Consider the following 17,349-nt stretch of genomic DNA (forward strand, 5'->3'; position numbering starts at 1 on the left):
TCATTAGGTTGAGCCCTAACCCAATGACTGGCGCCCTTATGAGAAGAGGAAGAAATAGCAGGGCTGCAGGCACCAGGGGCGGCCGTGGGAAGAGGTGGCCAGAGGACGGCCGTCTGTAAGTCAAGGAGAGAGACCTCAGGAGAACACAACCCTGGCAGGCACCTTGATCTTGGACTTCTTCTTTGTGGCAATGTATTATGGCAGCCTTACGAAATTAATATCCTATGTATGTACGTATAAATCAATCCATTTCTAAACCCTAATTATGCAGAATGTACTGCTTTTCATGGAAACGTTCACAAAAACTGACTATGGAGGGGCGCCTGGGTGGCTCGGTCGTCTGACTCTTGCTTTCAGCTCAGGTCGTGATCTCAGGGTCAGGAGATCGAGTCCCGTATTGGGCTCTGTGCTCAGCAGGGAGTCTGCTGGAGTTCCTCTCTCTTCCTCTCCTTCTGCCTCCCCACCCCCCCCATGCTCGCACACTCTCTCTCTCTAAATAAATCTTTAAAAAAAACTTATCATAGGCCATAAAGGAAACCTCAATAAATTACAAAGAATAAAAATAACACAAACAGGATTTTCTATTTTGCCACGAAAGTAGACATAAATAAAAATCCATCAAGACCCTTGTATCTGGAAAAAAATTAGAAGACGTGTTAATAACACCTTTTGGGTCAAAGGGGAAATACAAAGCGAAATTACAGAACTTCTTAGTGATAATGATAATGAAAAAAAACTCAACAGATTAGTTGACAGAGAAAATGTATAGCACTAAATTGGTTTAGCATTATAAAACTTCAAATAAACACACCCAACTCAAACAACTACCCAAATAAGGCAACTAAGTAAGACGCAAGAAAACAAAGGATTCATAAAAACAAAAACAGTATTTCGTAAGACAGAAAAAACAATAGAACAAATGAACTAAAAACCTGGTTTTATTTATTTATTTATTTATAAGTCAGCTCTACGTCCAATCGTGGGGCTCAAACACACAACCCTGGAGATCAAGAGTTGCACATTCCACTGACTGAGCTAGCCAGAACCCAAGCTGGTTCTCTTTAAAAAAAAAAAAAAAAAAAAAAAGTCCAAAAATAATCCAATAACCTAATCAAGGAAAAAGAAGGGTGAAAACACATATAGAACGTAGGAAATGCCAGAGGAAAAGAACCCTCTCGAAAGGAAGGCAGCGCCCCTCAAAACAATCCTGTGCACTCTTGACAAACGGGAAAACAGATGAAATGGGTCATTTTTAAGAAAAATACAACTCTACCGAAATTGACCTCAAGGGACGGGTCTAAAAAGCTCAATTTCCACAGAAGAAATGAGTAAGTGATTTCAAGAGCGTGCCTGTGATAAAAAGCACAGAGCACACCCAAAAGGCTCCTCAGCAGAATGCTTCCAAACTTCCCCTCTCAGAGCCAAGAAAAAGAAAAACTTCCACATTTACTTTATTTTTTTTTTAAAGATTTTATTTATTTATTTGACAGAGAGACAGCGAGAGAGGGAACACAAGCAGGAGGAGCAGGAGAGGGAGAAGCAGGCTTCCCGCGGAGCAGGGAGCCCGACGCGGGGCTCGATCCCATGACCCTGGGATCATGACCTGAGCCAAAGGCAGACGCTTAACCGACTGAGCTGCCTAGGTGCTCCCCACATTTACTTTTATAGGGAACCGCACTGACCCTCAAGCCGGCAAAGACTGCACTAAAAAAAAAAAAAAAAATTAGTGTAGCAAAGCAAAAATTATAAATACAATACTAGCAGACCAACTCCAAAGCACAGGAATGTGTATATATCATGACCAAATGGAGTTTATTTTACAAAAGGTCACTATTAGGAAATCCAGTAATACAATCAGTCATATTTTTAGAGCTAAGGAAAATCATATGATCATTTTAGTAGATGGAGGAGAGGGATTTGAAAAGCCCAATACACATTCATGTTGAAAACACTCAAGAAAATAGAAATTCACAGGTTCGTCCTTTACGTCATAAATGTGTGTGTGAAACTCCCTTCCTGAAGGCAACATTTTATTTAATGGGGAAACACTAGTTTTTTCACTGAAGTCTGTAAAAAAGGTATATAGTCTTGTATGCATAGTATTTATCTTATCTTTATTTTCGGTCTTTAATAAAATAGGCCAAAACCTCCCAAGAAATGCCTAAAATAGAAATGAGTAGAACCATAAAGCATTCCTGAAAGACACAAAATTTGTCTTGAACAAATGGAAATATGTGTAATACATTCTCAGATGAGAGGATTCAACATCATAAAGATACCAGCTCTCCCTACTTTGTAAAGTATTCTGGTAATGATTCCATCATTTCCCTCCACGCCTGGGGCTAGACGAGTTGATTATTAAGTCCATTTGGAAGAACAAATAAGCAAGAATAGCGGAGAAAATGCTGAAAAAAAGGGAAGAGGGACAGCCCTCACAGATAATGGAACATATCAAAAAGCTGCTATGATGAAAGCAGCCTCGCACACGTTTAGACGCCGCGGAGGTATCATTTCTCATCTCTGGAGTGGCAAGTGCTCAAATTGTGAAAACATTTCGCCGGTGACCTTGTGGGGAACCGTGCATACAGCGCTGGTGAGAACACAATATGGCACAGCCCCTACGAGAGAAATGTGGGGATACCCAGCAAAATCCCATGTGCCTTGATGCTTTGACCCACAGCTCGCACTTCTAGGGATCCCACAGAAACCCCGGCTAAAACAAGAAAAAATGTCTGCAGAAGGCTTTTCATTGCTGAATTATATTTTTAATACCAAAAAACCAGAAACACAGGTGGGTGATTGGATAATTTGCGCCGCGTGCAAAGGTAAACGGGAATGGAGGGGCCTGTAGGAGCCACTCTGGGGGGTGTGGGGATCTGATGAATGTATCTGGCATGTGGAATGGATGGGAATTTGGGGGAGCCAGAAGGCAGATGGTAGTGGGTTAAATGGTGACCCTCTGAGAGGTCCCTCTTTAACCTGTGAACATGACCTTATTTGGAAAAACTGAGTCTTTGCAAAGGTAATTAAAGATCGTGAGTTGAGATGATCCAGGACCAGCCGGTGGGCCCTAAAGCCGATGACGCGTGTTCTTAGGAGATGAGGGAGGAGTAGGCAGAGAGGCCCAGAGAACGTGATGAAGATGGGGGCACACTGATGGCACGGCTCTACGGCCAGGAACGCCAAGGATGGCAGGTAGCCCCCAGATGCGGGAGGAGGCGGGGAGGACCCCTCCCCCCGACCCCCAGAGCCTTCAAAGGGAGCACGGCCCTGCTGACTCCTTGATCGCAGACTTCTGGACTCTAGAACTGTGAGAGAGGGAATTTCTGTTGTTTTAAGCCACCAAGTTTGTGGTGAATTGTTATAGCAGCCAATACAGATGTCGGTGATCTCTGAGATAGGTCTTTAAGTGCAAAAAGCCAGGCCGGGCTGCGTGTTGGGTGTGCTGCTGTTTATCCGAGGGGGCAGCGAATACGAACACAGGTGTGGGCGTGCTTGCGTATATACACTCACAGGTACGTGTGTGCACCTTCCCGCACATACGGCTCTGTATACGCTTACATATGCTTAGGTATCGGCTTATAGTAAACAATGAACAATGCAAGGAAAAACAATATTCCCCAGTCACCTGTAAGGAAAAGGAAAAATGGGGTGGAAGGGCAAGAATAAAAACAATATACTTTGTTTTGTATATTTGTCTTTGGAACCATGTCAGTATTTTACATAATTATAAAATAAAATTGAAAATCCAAAATAAAGTGAAACACATGTGTACCCAAGTGATAGCCACACAGAATGGAAAGATTCCAACTTACTTTAAAACACCGTACATTTGAGTACATATTCCTAGTGAGATACACCTTAAAAACTAAAAGAACTGAGAGAAAAATGACAGTTTCCAGTAATTAGATTATTGGCCGTTGCGTTGGTTCTGTTATTCTGAAACCGGTGTGTGTGTGTGTGTGTGTGTGTGTGTGTGTGTGTGTGTGTGTGACATATGGGATAAAGTGAACGAGTAATTATGTGACATTGTCATCCCTTTATCCGGAAAGAAAAGAAAAGAAAGAAAATATTATCTATTTAAAAGGCCTAAAAACAATGACCAGCCCAGTAGCAACTAGTATGAAGCCTCCCTGGAGAAATGCCCATTTCCAGGTCAGAAACGTGTGGTCATGCGGGCTAGCAAGCAAGCCAGCTTAGACCCCCGGGGGCACACAAAAAAGGACCCAGGAGCCAACCAGGAGAGGTTCCCCCCCAGCCAAAGACAGGAGAATTTAAGCATCAATAAGGACAACTCCAATGGATTAAAGCACACCATTTTTTTTTTTAAAGATTTTATTTATGAGAGAGAGGGATAGAGAAGAGCCAGAGAGCACAAGCAGGGGGAGTGGGAGAGGGAGAGGCAGGCTCCCCGCTGAGCAGGGAGCCCGATGCGGGGCTTGATCCCAGGACCCTGGGCTCCTGACCTGAGCCGAAGGCAGATGCTTATTAACCATCTGCGCCACCCAGGTGCCCCAATAATTCATTATTTGCAAAACTGGTCAATAAAGAAACAAATTAAGCATCTATCTTGGTTTACCCAAACTGTACCACTAGGTAACCAAATAGATGGGTTTCTCTTTATAAAGGTATTTCAAAGTAAGTTTTAAAAAATTAATAGAATTAGAATATCATCACTGTGCAACCTAAGTGAGTTAATGGATCTAGGCATTGATTGCCAAGTTTCAAACATTAAAAAAAAAAAAAGATATCGTAAGTCACCTGATGGGTGAACATAGGAATTCTCGCCACCCGTTCCCTGCCCCTCCCCCCAAAAAGGGAAGGAAATGAACTGGAATCGGATCAAGCTTCTAGATTCAACAACAGCTTCCCCCCCCCCCCAGTATTTATTCGTTGAAAACAGAATTCCCAGGAACATGTTAAGCTCCACCACAGGGAGCCAATCAGCAAAACCCAGAACATGGGAGGCTCTGAGAACATGCAGTCTTGTTTCTTCAACAAATTACCCTGCTGTGTTACTACAGATCCTGTAGATTGAAGACAGACACAACTACAATGCGGTACCACGTCACGCCTACACGGGTGGCCACGATCAAATGGACATGTGTTGGTCAGGATGTGGAGAAATTAGAACCCTCGTGCATTGCTGGTGGGGATGGAAAATGGTGCAGCTGCTTGGGCAAACAGCCTGGCAGCTCTTCAAAAGGTTAACCACAGAGTTACCGTCTGACCCAACAATCCCACCTTTAGCTTTAGGCCGAAGAGAAATGAAAACATACATCCACACAAAAACTTGAACATGAATGATGGTGGCAGCATTATTCATATCACCCAAAGAGTGGAAACAACCCAAATGTCCATCGACTGATGAATGCATACACAAAATGTGCTCTATCCACACAATGGAATATTCTTCAGCAATAACAAGGAACGAAGTCTTGCCACCAGCTACAACATGGATGAACCTGGAAAACCCAGCGCTGGAAGAAGGAAGCCAGACACAAAAGGCTACATATTGCTTGATTCCGTTTATATGCAATATCCAGGATAGACAAATCCACAGAGCCAGGAAACAGGTTAGTTGGTTGCCAGGGGTTGGGAGGGAGAATTGGGGGTGACTGTTAATGGGTCCGGGATTTCCTTCTGGGGTGATGAGAAAGTTCTACAATTGATTGTAGTGACACCTGCATAATTACAAATATCCCCAAAACTGACAAATTACATGCTTTAAACAGGTGAACTATATGGTATGTGAATTCTATCTCAAGAGAACTGTCACCAAAAAAACCCCATAGGCATAAAAAATCCCCATAAATATATATCTGGATTCTGTTCAGTGAAAAAATGACACATGAGACAGTTGGAAAAGTGAACCCTGGATATTTAACGACATTAGAAGTTATTAAATGTTAAAATGTGAGGATTCCGTGCATGCTTTTCTCTTTTAGCAATACATACTGAAAGTATTTACAGCTGAACTGAGAAGGTGTATGGGATTGGCTTTGAAACACAGGAAGGGAGACAGGTAGGGGTGTAGACCAAACAGTCAGCCATGACTGATCCATGTTGAGAGGGGGGAGGGCTGCATGTGTGTTCGTTTTACTATTCTACTCTTATATCTTTGTTTTTATGTTAAAAAAAAAAGTAGTACTTCTAAAAAAAGATTTATTTAGAGAGAGATCACATGCACGGGGGATGGAGGGGTGGAGGCAGAGGGAGAGAGAATCCCAGACTCCACACTGAGCACAAAGCCCAACACGGGGCTCGATCTCACGACCCTGAGACCATGACCCGAGCTAAAACCAAGAGTCAGACGGTTAACCGACTGAGCTACCCAGGAGCCCCGAAAAAACTGGTATATTCTTATATATTTAAGTCCACGTAATTACATTTTTCTTAAAAAGAAAAATCACACATTTCCATTCTGTTCTTAAGGCAGATTAGTTTAATTTTATAGAAGGAATACTTTCAAACAATACAAATGACACAATTAGGGAAGAGTGACAAAAACAGAGATGAATACTGATTATAACTTATTCCCACGACAGGAGGTTACTTATTTCAGCAGTGACAATTTAGTGATCGGATGACGTGAAGACCAAACTCCCTTTGACTCACTGCACTGCTTCTAAAGAATCCTGGTGGCGGACTTGGGATTGTCTCTGGGCCAGAAGTGCTGGTCAAACACGGCAGCTTTCTTATCCCAAAGCACGGTTATGGGCAAATTCAAACAGACGATGGAAACAGCCCTTCCGACAACAGGACTTCACTTTTCTGACGTGTGGGCTATTCGCTGGGGGGTGGCGGTCTTCACTAGAAAGAAGCTGCAAAACCAGGTCGGCAGAGAGAAGCCAATCATGGGACTTCTGTCTGCCCGCTGCCGGCTTGGCTGTGTCGCTGGCCACGGGCGCTGTCAGCCCGGCCGGCAAGCAGCACAGAACCCATCACCCTCTACCTCCCCCATCTGTCTGGCTTTTCTCTCCTGCTCACTCTGGTCCCATTTGGGTGCAAAGGCAGACCCTTGCAGGGAGGCGGGAGAAGTCAATTAGAAGTGGATCTGGTGGCAAATCCAAGTACTCCTCAGACTGCCACTGGAGTAGGGACTGTATGTGTTTCTGGTGGGGCAAAGAGCTTTTTTTTAAAACAAAACAAAACAAAACTCACACACACACAACCAAACTCTGGGGTGTGGGGGGCGGGGGAAGCACCCCAGACAGAAGCCTAGATCTACTGGGCAGTGAAGTTAATTGAAACCCCTGGGTGGAGGGCCTTCTGTATTGGCACAGTGGATGCCACCCCCCCCCTTGCTGCTAATAGGGGTCGGCAGAAAAGTTGCCTCGAGCCCCCATCCCATGCAGAGAGCGCTCCACGTGGTAGGTGCTAAGGAGCAGCCACCAGGCAACAGTTCCCGGGGACCTTTCTGTAGCCAGGGAGCAGGGCACCTGAGAGGTGCATGATTTGCCCTCCACACGCCCAAGTCTGGTGGCAGTTCTTCTTTGGAGTTAAAGGTATCATCGGCTGGGGGCACAGAGGAGGCCTGCCATTGTCCTCACCTGCTCGGCAATGCGCTCTGCTGGGGGGGCCGTTCTGGCAAGCTCTGGGACTTGGCGCATCTCTGCCTCTGTTGGGGGTTACGTACCCAGAGAAATTAGCCAACAAGAAGCAGCGCGACTAGAGGCGGAAAGAGAAAGCCAGAGCTGTGTGCTGTGAGAGCACGGTGTCTTCAGTCCTCGCGCCAGGGACAAACCCCGTCTGTGACAGGCCCCGTGGCAATGAAACGCTTGTACAAAATTCAGTTTTAACAATGTAAAAAGGCAGGCAGGTTATACGAGGGGGCGGTTACAGACTAATGAGGAGAGAGAGAGAGACCCTGATTCAAGGTGGGCATTTCCCAGGGAGGAGCAGAAAGATCTAGGAAGAGAGTTCCGTCTTCTTGTACGGTTCGTGTGACCCCCTCATTCACTTGTCTGAGGCCTCGGAAGGGCGAGTGCATTTCATATATAATAAATAGGCGTTTGGCAAAATATTTAGATCATTTGACAATTTAAAAGAATATTGGTATATTTTTATTACATTTTATTACATAAAATTTTTTTCCCTCAAGAACTACTTCTAAGATTTCTTAGGAAATACTGGGTAGACTCCAGTATGGGGGGGGGGGCGGAGTTTGATTTAAATCAAATACTCTCCTGTCAGTGACTCACTGGGTAACTGCCGGTTACCCACGCATGCTTGCCTCCTTCCACAAACAAGCGCCTTCAAAGGCCATCACGTCTACGTTATAAGCGCTGTGTCCATCCGTGGACTCAAGGATTCTCTGAAAACGCGCGCTCCTAGTTCTCGTCACTTCCCTTCATGACAGAGTCATAGTGCAGGAGCTCCACGCTGCCTCGCTGGTCATGATCGGATGGGGCAGACTCAAAGCGGGGGCTGCCTGTGGTCTGGTGAGGGCAGGCAGTGTGGCCAGCCACGCTGGACCGGCAGGCTGAAGGCCGGGGGCCTGCCTCAGACTCCCAGTGAGCACACAAAGACGCACAAGACAACAGGAGAGGCTGTTGGTGCGCAGTCCGCATGGGAGACAGCTCGGCAACGCACGCGTGGCAGGTGAGCGGCCCCTGGGGCCGCTGCGGGTGGGGTCAGAGGCGAACGCAGAGTACGGAGTGTACAAGATACATGGTAAATACACATATCGGAAACTGATGCAAGTGACGAATTCAGCAGAGTGTTTGCGTTTTGGGCGTCAGAAACAAAACCGGCCCCAAAGTCCCATTCTACTGCATGACAAATACTGAAGCACAAAATTTTAGTCTTAAAATACATCTTAAAGTCAGTATTTTCCTTCAAGGAAAAAAAAGTACTATAAATAAATTACAATACAGTGAATTTGCCTGAACTCACTTTGTTTCTGTCTTCCAGCCTTTAAGTCAAATAAATCAGCGTAAAAACTGTACACTCTTAACACGATAGTTGATCTTTTATAAAATAACCTGTCTTCAGAGATGTCAATTTCACAACAAGGAAAAACCAAGCCCTGTTGCCGTCACTATTATAAAATATATATGTATAGATATATGTGTGTGTTTTTTACAAAGTGTGTATATTAATAGCTTTGCACAAATATTTTAAGGACAAATTTAGCTAGTCTAAGAACTTCATGAAAATAAACCAGGCAGATAAATACTTCATGTGTACAAAGCACTATATCAAACATCGTCGGCAGGCAGAGGAGGTACGTTAATCCTTGGTCTTGTAAAAAATGCTATCTTCTCCCTGGGATTGGAAAGAATTACAGGTTAGAAGTGGATATAAATGCAATGAAAGCTCTCATATCAATGACAGCTTCTCTTACTCATACAAAAAAATTGAACTTCAATTCCTAACAACACATCTGTCTGTGTACGGATTCTCTGAATTTTAACAGATGTCAGGAAGCCCCATGAGGGCAAGGGTTTGTCTGCAGTGCCTGCCATATAGTAGGTGCTCTACAAATACTGGCTTTATTAACGAATGAATATGAAAAGCTATACAAATGAAGGAGTTCTAAATCATGACTGAAGGAAGACAGTTACAGTGTTGTAGGTTCCTTTATGATGGGGATGTGAAAATTCAGGGTATAAAAAAAATTAAGGCTAAAAGACACATATTATTCAGCCATAAAAAGGACTGAGGTCCTAACACACACTACAACACAGATGCACTTCGAACACATTATCCTAAGTCAAAGCAGCCAAGCACAAACGATCACATGGTGCGCCCAGAACTGGCAAAGCCAGAGAGAGCAAAAGCGGCCTGGTGGGGGCCAGAGGCTGTGGGGAGGGGGAAACGGGGAGTGGCTGCTTCATGGGGATGGGGTTTCCTTCTGGGGTGAAGGAATGTTCTGGAACTGGACAGGGGGGCGGTTCCACATCACTGTGACTACACTAAACGCCATGGAGTCACTCGCTCTATTTATTTATTTATTATTATTATGATTTTAAAGATTTCATTTATTTATTTGACAGAGAGAGAGAGACAGCGAGAGAAGGAACACAAGCAGGGGGAGTGGGAGATGGAGAGGCAGGCTTCCCGCCGAGAGCAGGGAGCCCGATGCGGGGCTCGATCCCAGGACCCTGGGACCGTGACCTGAGCCGAAGGCAGACGCTCAACCACTGAGCCACCCAGGAGCCCCGAGTCACTCACTTTAAAACAGTGACTTGTATGCCATGTGAATTTCGCCTCGATTTTTTAAAAAGTCAGACACAAAAGAATATAGATGTCGCTGTTAATTCTCCTCATACGAAAAACAAAAACAGGGAAAACTAACGTATGCCATTCAAATTCAAAACTGTGGTTATTCCGGTGTGGGAAATCAAGGGGGGGGGGAGGCGCCGATAATGTTCAATTCTTGCCATGAGGAGTTGTGGCGTCTCACCGAACTTTCATATGTACAAAACGCACGCTCTCCTGTATGTCTGTCATGCTTCGATAAAAAGTTAAGTAAAAAGGCAAAGGTGATACGTGTGAATATATATATGTAAACCACTGTGTTGTTCACAATAGCAAATATTTGGAAAGAAGGTTATAAAATAGAGTAGTTGGGCAAATTATATCTTAGATGAAACATTACAGCCAAAAAAGACAACAGATTATGTGGAAACACAGGATATTTTTATTTAAAAAAAAGCAAAATGCAAACTCGGACCCACATTATGATGACAAGCAGCATGAACAAAACCAGAACCAAAAAGGATCAAAAGAAGAGAAAGTTAAAATGCTAACAGCAGTGGGGATTCTGCTTTTATTCTGAACTGCCCGTGGGTTTTTTAAATACTCACTTTACTTTTTATGACCACAAAGGTATGACAGTATAAAAGGGAAGCAAGGAAGTGGGCCTGCGGCCTTCCCTACCTGAAGGTCTGCACCTGGACGGGCTCTCTGCGCTTCTGCCCACGCAGCTGGCAGACCCCTCTGGAGGCCTTCTTCAGCATCTTCTCAGCTGCCTGTTCTTGATGGAAGTCAAGTTTGGTCTGTCTTGTCTGGAACGGCACCATTGGATGAATGAGGCATTTTTACTTCTAGTTTTAAGGAAGAAGGAACAAAGCTACTCCCAGCCCTGGGCTCCCGAGGGGAGAAAGGCCTGCCCCATCCACACACACGCCTGCTACAGGGCATCTTCACAGGAGCTACTGGGGTCCTTGGGGTCATGCCCGGCAGACACCGGACCCAGAACATTCCACTACAAAGCAGAGGGTGGCCATGCCAGCAGGAGGGTCTGGGTGATCCTTCCCTCCAGCAGCCCCCCCAACCTGAGGCAGCTGTTGGTGCCACTGGGAACACCAGCTGCCTGGCCCACGGAGAGAGAAACCCAGCTCCTGCAGACGAGCACTCGGAGTGTTCATGGTGCAGCGCCATTGTCATGACCAGGCGGGCCCAGGACACCAGAGGGACCCCGTGGCAGGCCCCTCCAGGCAGGGCCCCGGCCTCTCACCTGCCTCTCTGCTTCCTTCAGCAGGCTCCGGAACCGCTCGTCCCGCAGCACCCAGTGGGGGAGGTCTGTCTGGCCCCGGTGCTGCGCGTCTTCTAAGCGCTGCCTCAGTTCACGCAGGGTGCAGATCTCCTCGTTCAGCTGCCTCTGCCGCGTTCTGGAGGCCTGGAGATCCAGCTCCAGGTCCAGGGAGGTGCGGGCCATGAGCTCGGCCAGGGAGGACCTGCAGGGCTGCGGGAGACGACAGCTGTGAGCACACACGCTGAGCCGGCACCGGGGCGCCGCGCAGCCAGCGAGCTCGGTCGTCTGCGAGGTCCTTCTGCAACGAAGGCGGACGGGTGTCTCTCTACACGTGGCCGGTGTCAAACAGATTTGGGCGAGATTAATAAGTCTCCAGTTCAACATCAAGTTAGTGACGCTAATGGTCTGCTTTAATGGTGACCCGTGCATTTGCAAAAGTGTGGGGAAAGAGACCATCCCATATGGAGCTGGTGGGGTCAAAAACGGGTATAATCTTACAAGTAAATAAATAAAAAATGGGTACAATCTTTCTGAAGTTCTACTTGACAATACACATCAAGCCACAAAATGTGCATTTTCTTTGGTTCTGAAATTTCATTTTGACTTGCCTTTGAAAGGCACTACTCACGACATGCAAAAGTGATCCAATTCAAGTTTAGGACAGAGAAAACCTAAATATGTAACAAGAGAAAACGGATTAAGTGAATTATAAGGTCAGCATAAAATACAGCCACTGTAAAAAGTAGAAAAAATATATTGGAAAATCTTAAATGATCCATGGTATAAAGGGGGAAAAGCATGTCGTAAACCATCTGAGTACTTTTTGTTTAAGATTATACATTCACACACACAAGCTGTCAAAACCTCTCCTCCCCATATAAGCCTCAAGGAAGCAAACCTGCAAATGTTTAAGAAAAGTCCTAAGATGAGAGAAGGCTTCTTTGTGTGGCACTGAGAAAAGTATTTCCCATCCAACGGGAAACGACCTCAGGAAAGGCAGTTAGTGTAACACACACCAGCGCTGTTCAGTGGGCTGGAAAACTGTAGGCTTTTTACACGCACGTGACACTATTCTGCCCACGTACGGGACTGGAATGCAAAGATATGGTATGATTTAAGAAATACAAATTCACTTAAAAGCACTGCTCAATTCACAGTAGAGCTCGGCGGTTCTCAACCAGGGATGGCTTGGGCCTCCAGGGGGCGCTAGGCAGTGTCTGGAGACACGTTTGGCCGTCAAGGGGTGGGGGGGGCGGCGTGCAGGGCAGTCCCCACAACAGTGACCCAGTCCGAGGTGTCAACAGTGCTCTAAACACAGGCACCACACGGACAGCTGGATCCACTACTATCTCTTTAAAAGAATCTTAGCCTGAAAAAGACAAGGAACTACTCGCTTACAAACAGAAAGCAGCAAAACTCTGTAAACTGACGCCGTGTGGAGAGAACACTCGGTGGGTAAAGTAAATGCAAGCAGCAGGAAAGGCCTTTGTAGAAGACTGCTCTATGCTGAAAAGCACCAATTTCTCAACTATGCATACTCCCTCGTCAAAAGAGAACCTTTTTTATAGGTTGGTTGGCTGTTTGTTAATCTATTATATTTAAAAATGTAAAGATCATGAATTATCTTAGATCATGATGTTATCCTAGGAAATTAAGAGTGGTAACATTTTGACATTATATAGGCTTCTAAAAATTATATCTCAATAAACAAGGAAATAAATACCTTTAAAAAAAAATATTACCTTTAAATTAATGTTACCTAAAATATTACCTTAGGAGTTCTGTAAAAATAGCTCCCAGGGTAAGTCCAGGCTCTGTTATTAGTTTACGCGGCACGCACCTGCTTATAGCGAAGGGTCCGTCTTTCCAGGGTGTTTCGGACAAACGGGGACTTCCGGGGCAGTGTCGAACTGTCGCTGTCACTACGATAAAGCTGTGCCAAAAAGAATGATGTTCAGAAACACTTTCTCAGAAGTGCAACCTTCATTCTCTCTGTGTAGCTGAACTGCGGGATTTCGCTCCTCCTCGCGGGTCCCCGAACGCGCGGACGACGGCGGGCACCTCCACCAAGCCTTCCGGCCTCAGTGAGGACGCAGCGTTCCCCACGCCAAGCATCAAGTAAAACTAAAGACAACCCAGAACAGACCAAATACGCAAACCGACCCCCCACCGCCCCTCACGTTACACGTCCTTCTCATTCACTCTGTTCCTGGCTTTGCCAAGAGCTGGGGAAAAGTGACTTTCCAAAAAGAGACCCCGCTCCTGGTAGGAGGACAAGCCAGCACCACTAACGCCCACTCTGCCAGTCAAGGGAAAAGGTCTGCGTCTAAAAAGACAAATAAATAACACCTCCTTTATGGGAGCCAAGACCTTCGGCGGCTGGTTCTTGCTTCCAGATCAATGCGTATCTGTGGGAAAGGCAAAGTCCTTGCCTTCGTGGCCTTCTTTTCCACGCCAACTAACCCCGAATAGTCCGGAAACGCCGTGGCACGGCGGCGTATATGCGCCCTCACGCCATCGTGACCGACAGACGAAGACTAAGCCTCTACCAGCGTCCCCTGTACGTGCAGGCTCTTACGCAGGGCACAGAACCCCGCACAGGAGCCGGAAACCTTCCTCTGGGGAAGTAGAGGACTTCCTCCTCCACGCACCGCCCTTCTGACCCAGCGGACCCGAGCCCACTCGGTGCTGGGTCGGCAACAGCCCACAGTGGGGAAGGGAGCTGAGGGCAGCCCTGGGTCTAGCGCCTCCAGGTAGGTGTCTGGTTAAGCATGAGCCCCCCACGGGGCTGCAGCCTCATGGGGCAAGGGTGCCCGAGCCGGATGCCGTGGGACCCAGGGCAGCCACGACGGGACACCTGGCTTCTGTGGGGAGATGCGCAGCAGGTCTTGGAAATGACCCAGGGGCAGCTTGGGGCCCCCCCACTCCCGCCACGGGGTAAAGGATTAACCTTGCTCCAAGAAAGGTTTGGTCCTTGCCCAGCTCCTGGGAAGTGACCCGTAACCCCCTGGGACGTCCTGCCTGACTGTCTGTTTACCTGGGGACCTCGAGCCAGGCCACACAGTCTCTGCTAACAATGTGACTTATAGTGGGGGCCTTAGGCCCCCAGCTTGACCTCTAGAGACGAAGGTTAGGCATGCAGGCAATCAGCTCTGCCTGTGTGACCAACCTCCCACAAAACCCCAGGCTGGCAATACTCCATGTGCGGCCTCTCCCAGCAGTGACAGGTGACCAGAGCCGTCCGCACAATCCCACTGGAAGAGACCCGGAGGCCTGCGCCAAGGTCTCTCCTCAGTGTTGCCCGATGTGCCTCTTCCCTCTGCTGACCTTGGTCTATATCCTTGCACCGTAATAAACCACAATAGCGAATCTAACGGCTTTGCCGAGTTCTGTGGGTCCTAGCAAGTTCCTGGGCCTGAGCACGGGCCAGGGGACCCCTGAACCATACTCCCGGTGTCTCTTGCACACGTCTCAGCCCGTTTCTCTCGTATGACCGAACTCTGGTTTTGCCCAACCGGAGCCAGCTCCTTGGCAGTCCCCGTCAAGGGAGCCCAGTTCGGAGGCGGGAAGGGTCAAAGCTCTCCTCGATCCAAACAGTCCCATCAGGCCACTGTGTCATGACCACTGACCCTTCCAATTGCCTTCTCTTTCCTAATCCGTCCTGTCACTGTCACACCACCACTGCCGGCCAACCTCCAACCTCCATCCTGTCCTCAAGGACCACAGCGGGGTTCTCAGCATCAGAATCATCAGGGGTCTTCCCCGAGCTCCGATGTCCAGGCCCCACCCTGACCCACAGTGAATCTCGGGGGTGGAACCCAGGCACCAGCATTCTGTGAAGCACCCGCCTCCACTGCCCGGCACAGCCCAGGCTGAGAACCACGCAGTGTCTCCTGCCATCACCCTTGGGGTGAGAATTTACGGGCTGGGGGGGGTCAGAACCCCGTCTCAGTGCCCCGAGTCTTCAAGGCTGCCGTCCACCCTGGGACCCGGCTAAGCTACACTTCAGGACTTCCAACCACTCAGTGGCCTGACTTAACAATCTCCACCCGATTTGGGATATTCCCTGTTCCAACCTGTTACTCCTATTCGCCCAGTTTCCCGCGCATGAGTTGGTACACATACAAACTGAAAATCCGGGGAGAAATGTATCAGAATCTTGAAGAAACCCAGAGTGAGATACGCACGGGCGAGGGGTAGATGGGCCACCATACTGATCACATAGCCCCCCACGCGGCGTGCGCATTATCGGCACTTGGGGGAACACACAGGTCTTTCAGCATGAACAGTAAAAATAAAACATGACAAAGGGAAAAAAAAAAAAAGAAAAAAGAAAAAAGAAAACGTTCCAGTCAAGAGGCAAAGGAATTTCAACTTACTCTGCAAACGTACTGGCTTCGTGCTCCAGGGGAGAAGGTCTGCGAACGCACAATTGTGCTACTCCGAACGAAAGGCGACCCGCGGGCCCTGCGGCTGGGCCTCTCCTTCGGAAGACTCGCTACTTCTTCTGGGAAGACATCTTCTGTGTTGGTTTCTTTATCGACCTAGAGAGTAGTTCATTATTACCATGACTTTTTCTAGAACATGAGCAATAAGCTTCACATGAACCTCCCTGGCCTTTTCCACTCAGAGTTCTAACTGGCATTTCACGCTGATGTCCAAAACGATTTTTGATAACCCTCCCCGCTACACACGCAACTCCTCCTATAAGAATCATCTCTACTCTCCAATTGCTTGAGCCAAAAAAAAAAAAAAAAATCTTCGTGCCATCCTGGACTCTGCTCTCTTTCATACACACTGTATCTGGTCCGAGATCAAATCCTACTGGCTCCAGGTTTATGATGAAGCTTGTTTTTTTGTTTTTTGTTTTTTGTTTTTTATTTATTTATTTGACAGAGAGAGAGAAAGCACAAGCAGGGGGAGCAGCAGAGGGAGAAGCAGGCTTCCTGCTGAGCAGGGAGCCCAGTGCAGGGCTCGATCCCAGACCTGAGCCGAAGGCAGACGCTTAACTAACTGAGCCACCCTGGCGCCCCATGAGGACGCATGGTTTGACCACTTTTCACCAGACTTCCCTTTGGGTCACCATCATCTCATGCCCAATTGGCACAGGAGGCTTCTGGCCAGTCTCCCCAATTCCACACCTCCTTCCCCCCCTTCAGTCTCTTCTCAATCCAGCAACACGGGAGATCCTGGTAAAGCCGAAGTTAGACCCAGCAATTCCACTCCTAGACATTCACTCAAGATAACTGAAAATAGGTGTTCAAACAAATACTTGCATGCAAACATTCACAGCAGCATTATTCATGTAGCCAAAAGGTAAAAACAGTCCGAATGTCCATGCATAGATGGATGGATAAACAAAGGGAGGCATACCAATCAAGGAAATACTACTCAGGCATGAAACAGAGAGAAGCTCCCAGAACAGGCAAATTCCTAGGCAGAAAGCAGATCGCTGGTTGCCAGGGGCTTGGGGAGTGACAGTCTCATAGGTGCGAGGCTTTACTTAGGGACGATGGAAATGTTTTGGAACTAGACAGAGTGGTGGTTGCCCACATTGTGAACATACTAAATGCCCCTGAACTGTTCACTGTGAAATAAGTTCACTTCATTTACTGTAAATTTCATGCCAAAAAATTATTTTAGAAAAAGAAAAATCATGGGGCACCTGGGTGGCTCAGTCGGTTAAGCGTCCAACTCTTGATTTCAGCTCAGGTCGTGATCTCAGGGTCAGGAGATCCAGCCCTGCGCTGGGCTCTGCGCTCAGTGTGGAGTCTGCTTGGGCTGTTCTCACCCTCTCCCCCCCCACCCCACCCCCACCCCCACCCCCTCGCATGCACACTCTCTCAAAAAAAAGAAAAGAAAAG

At 47.2% G+C, this 17,349-nt stretch overlaps 1 protein-coding gene across 2 annotated transcripts in view; it reads right to left on the reverse strand.

The window, feature by feature from the left end:
- Positions 1-6,422: 6,422 nt before the first annotated feature.
- The window catches only part of WWC3 (WWC family member 3), a 115,982-nt gene continuing 105,055 nt past the window's right edge, over positions 6,423-17,349 (reverse strand). For both annotated transcript variants that reach the window (XM_025857721.2, XM_025857720.2), the window contains 5 exons: positions 15,865-16,029; positions 13,326-13,418; positions 11,468-11,695; positions 10,888-11,015; positions 6,423-9,270 (listed from right to left, as the gene is read on the reverse strand). In XM_025857721.2, coding sequence (XP_025713506.1) covers positions 9,204-9,270; positions 10,888-11,015; positions 11,468-11,695; positions 13,326-13,418; positions 15,865-16,029 — 681 coding nt within the window. In that variant the 3' untranslated portion in view covers positions 6,423-9,203. The remainder of the gene's footprint in view (positions 9,271-10,887; positions 11,016-11,467; positions 11,696-13,325; positions 13,419-15,864; positions 16,030-17,349) is intronic.

Source organism: Callorhinus ursinus, unplaced genomic scaffold, assembly GCF_003265705.2.
Source record: "Callorhinus ursinus isolate GAN/ISIS: 27379988/994484 unplaced genomic scaffold, GSC_fseal_2.0 scaffold16, whole genome shotgun sequence".
Lineage (NCBI taxonomy): Eukaryota > Metazoa > Chordata > Mammalia > Carnivora > Otariidae > Callorhinus > Callorhinus ursinus.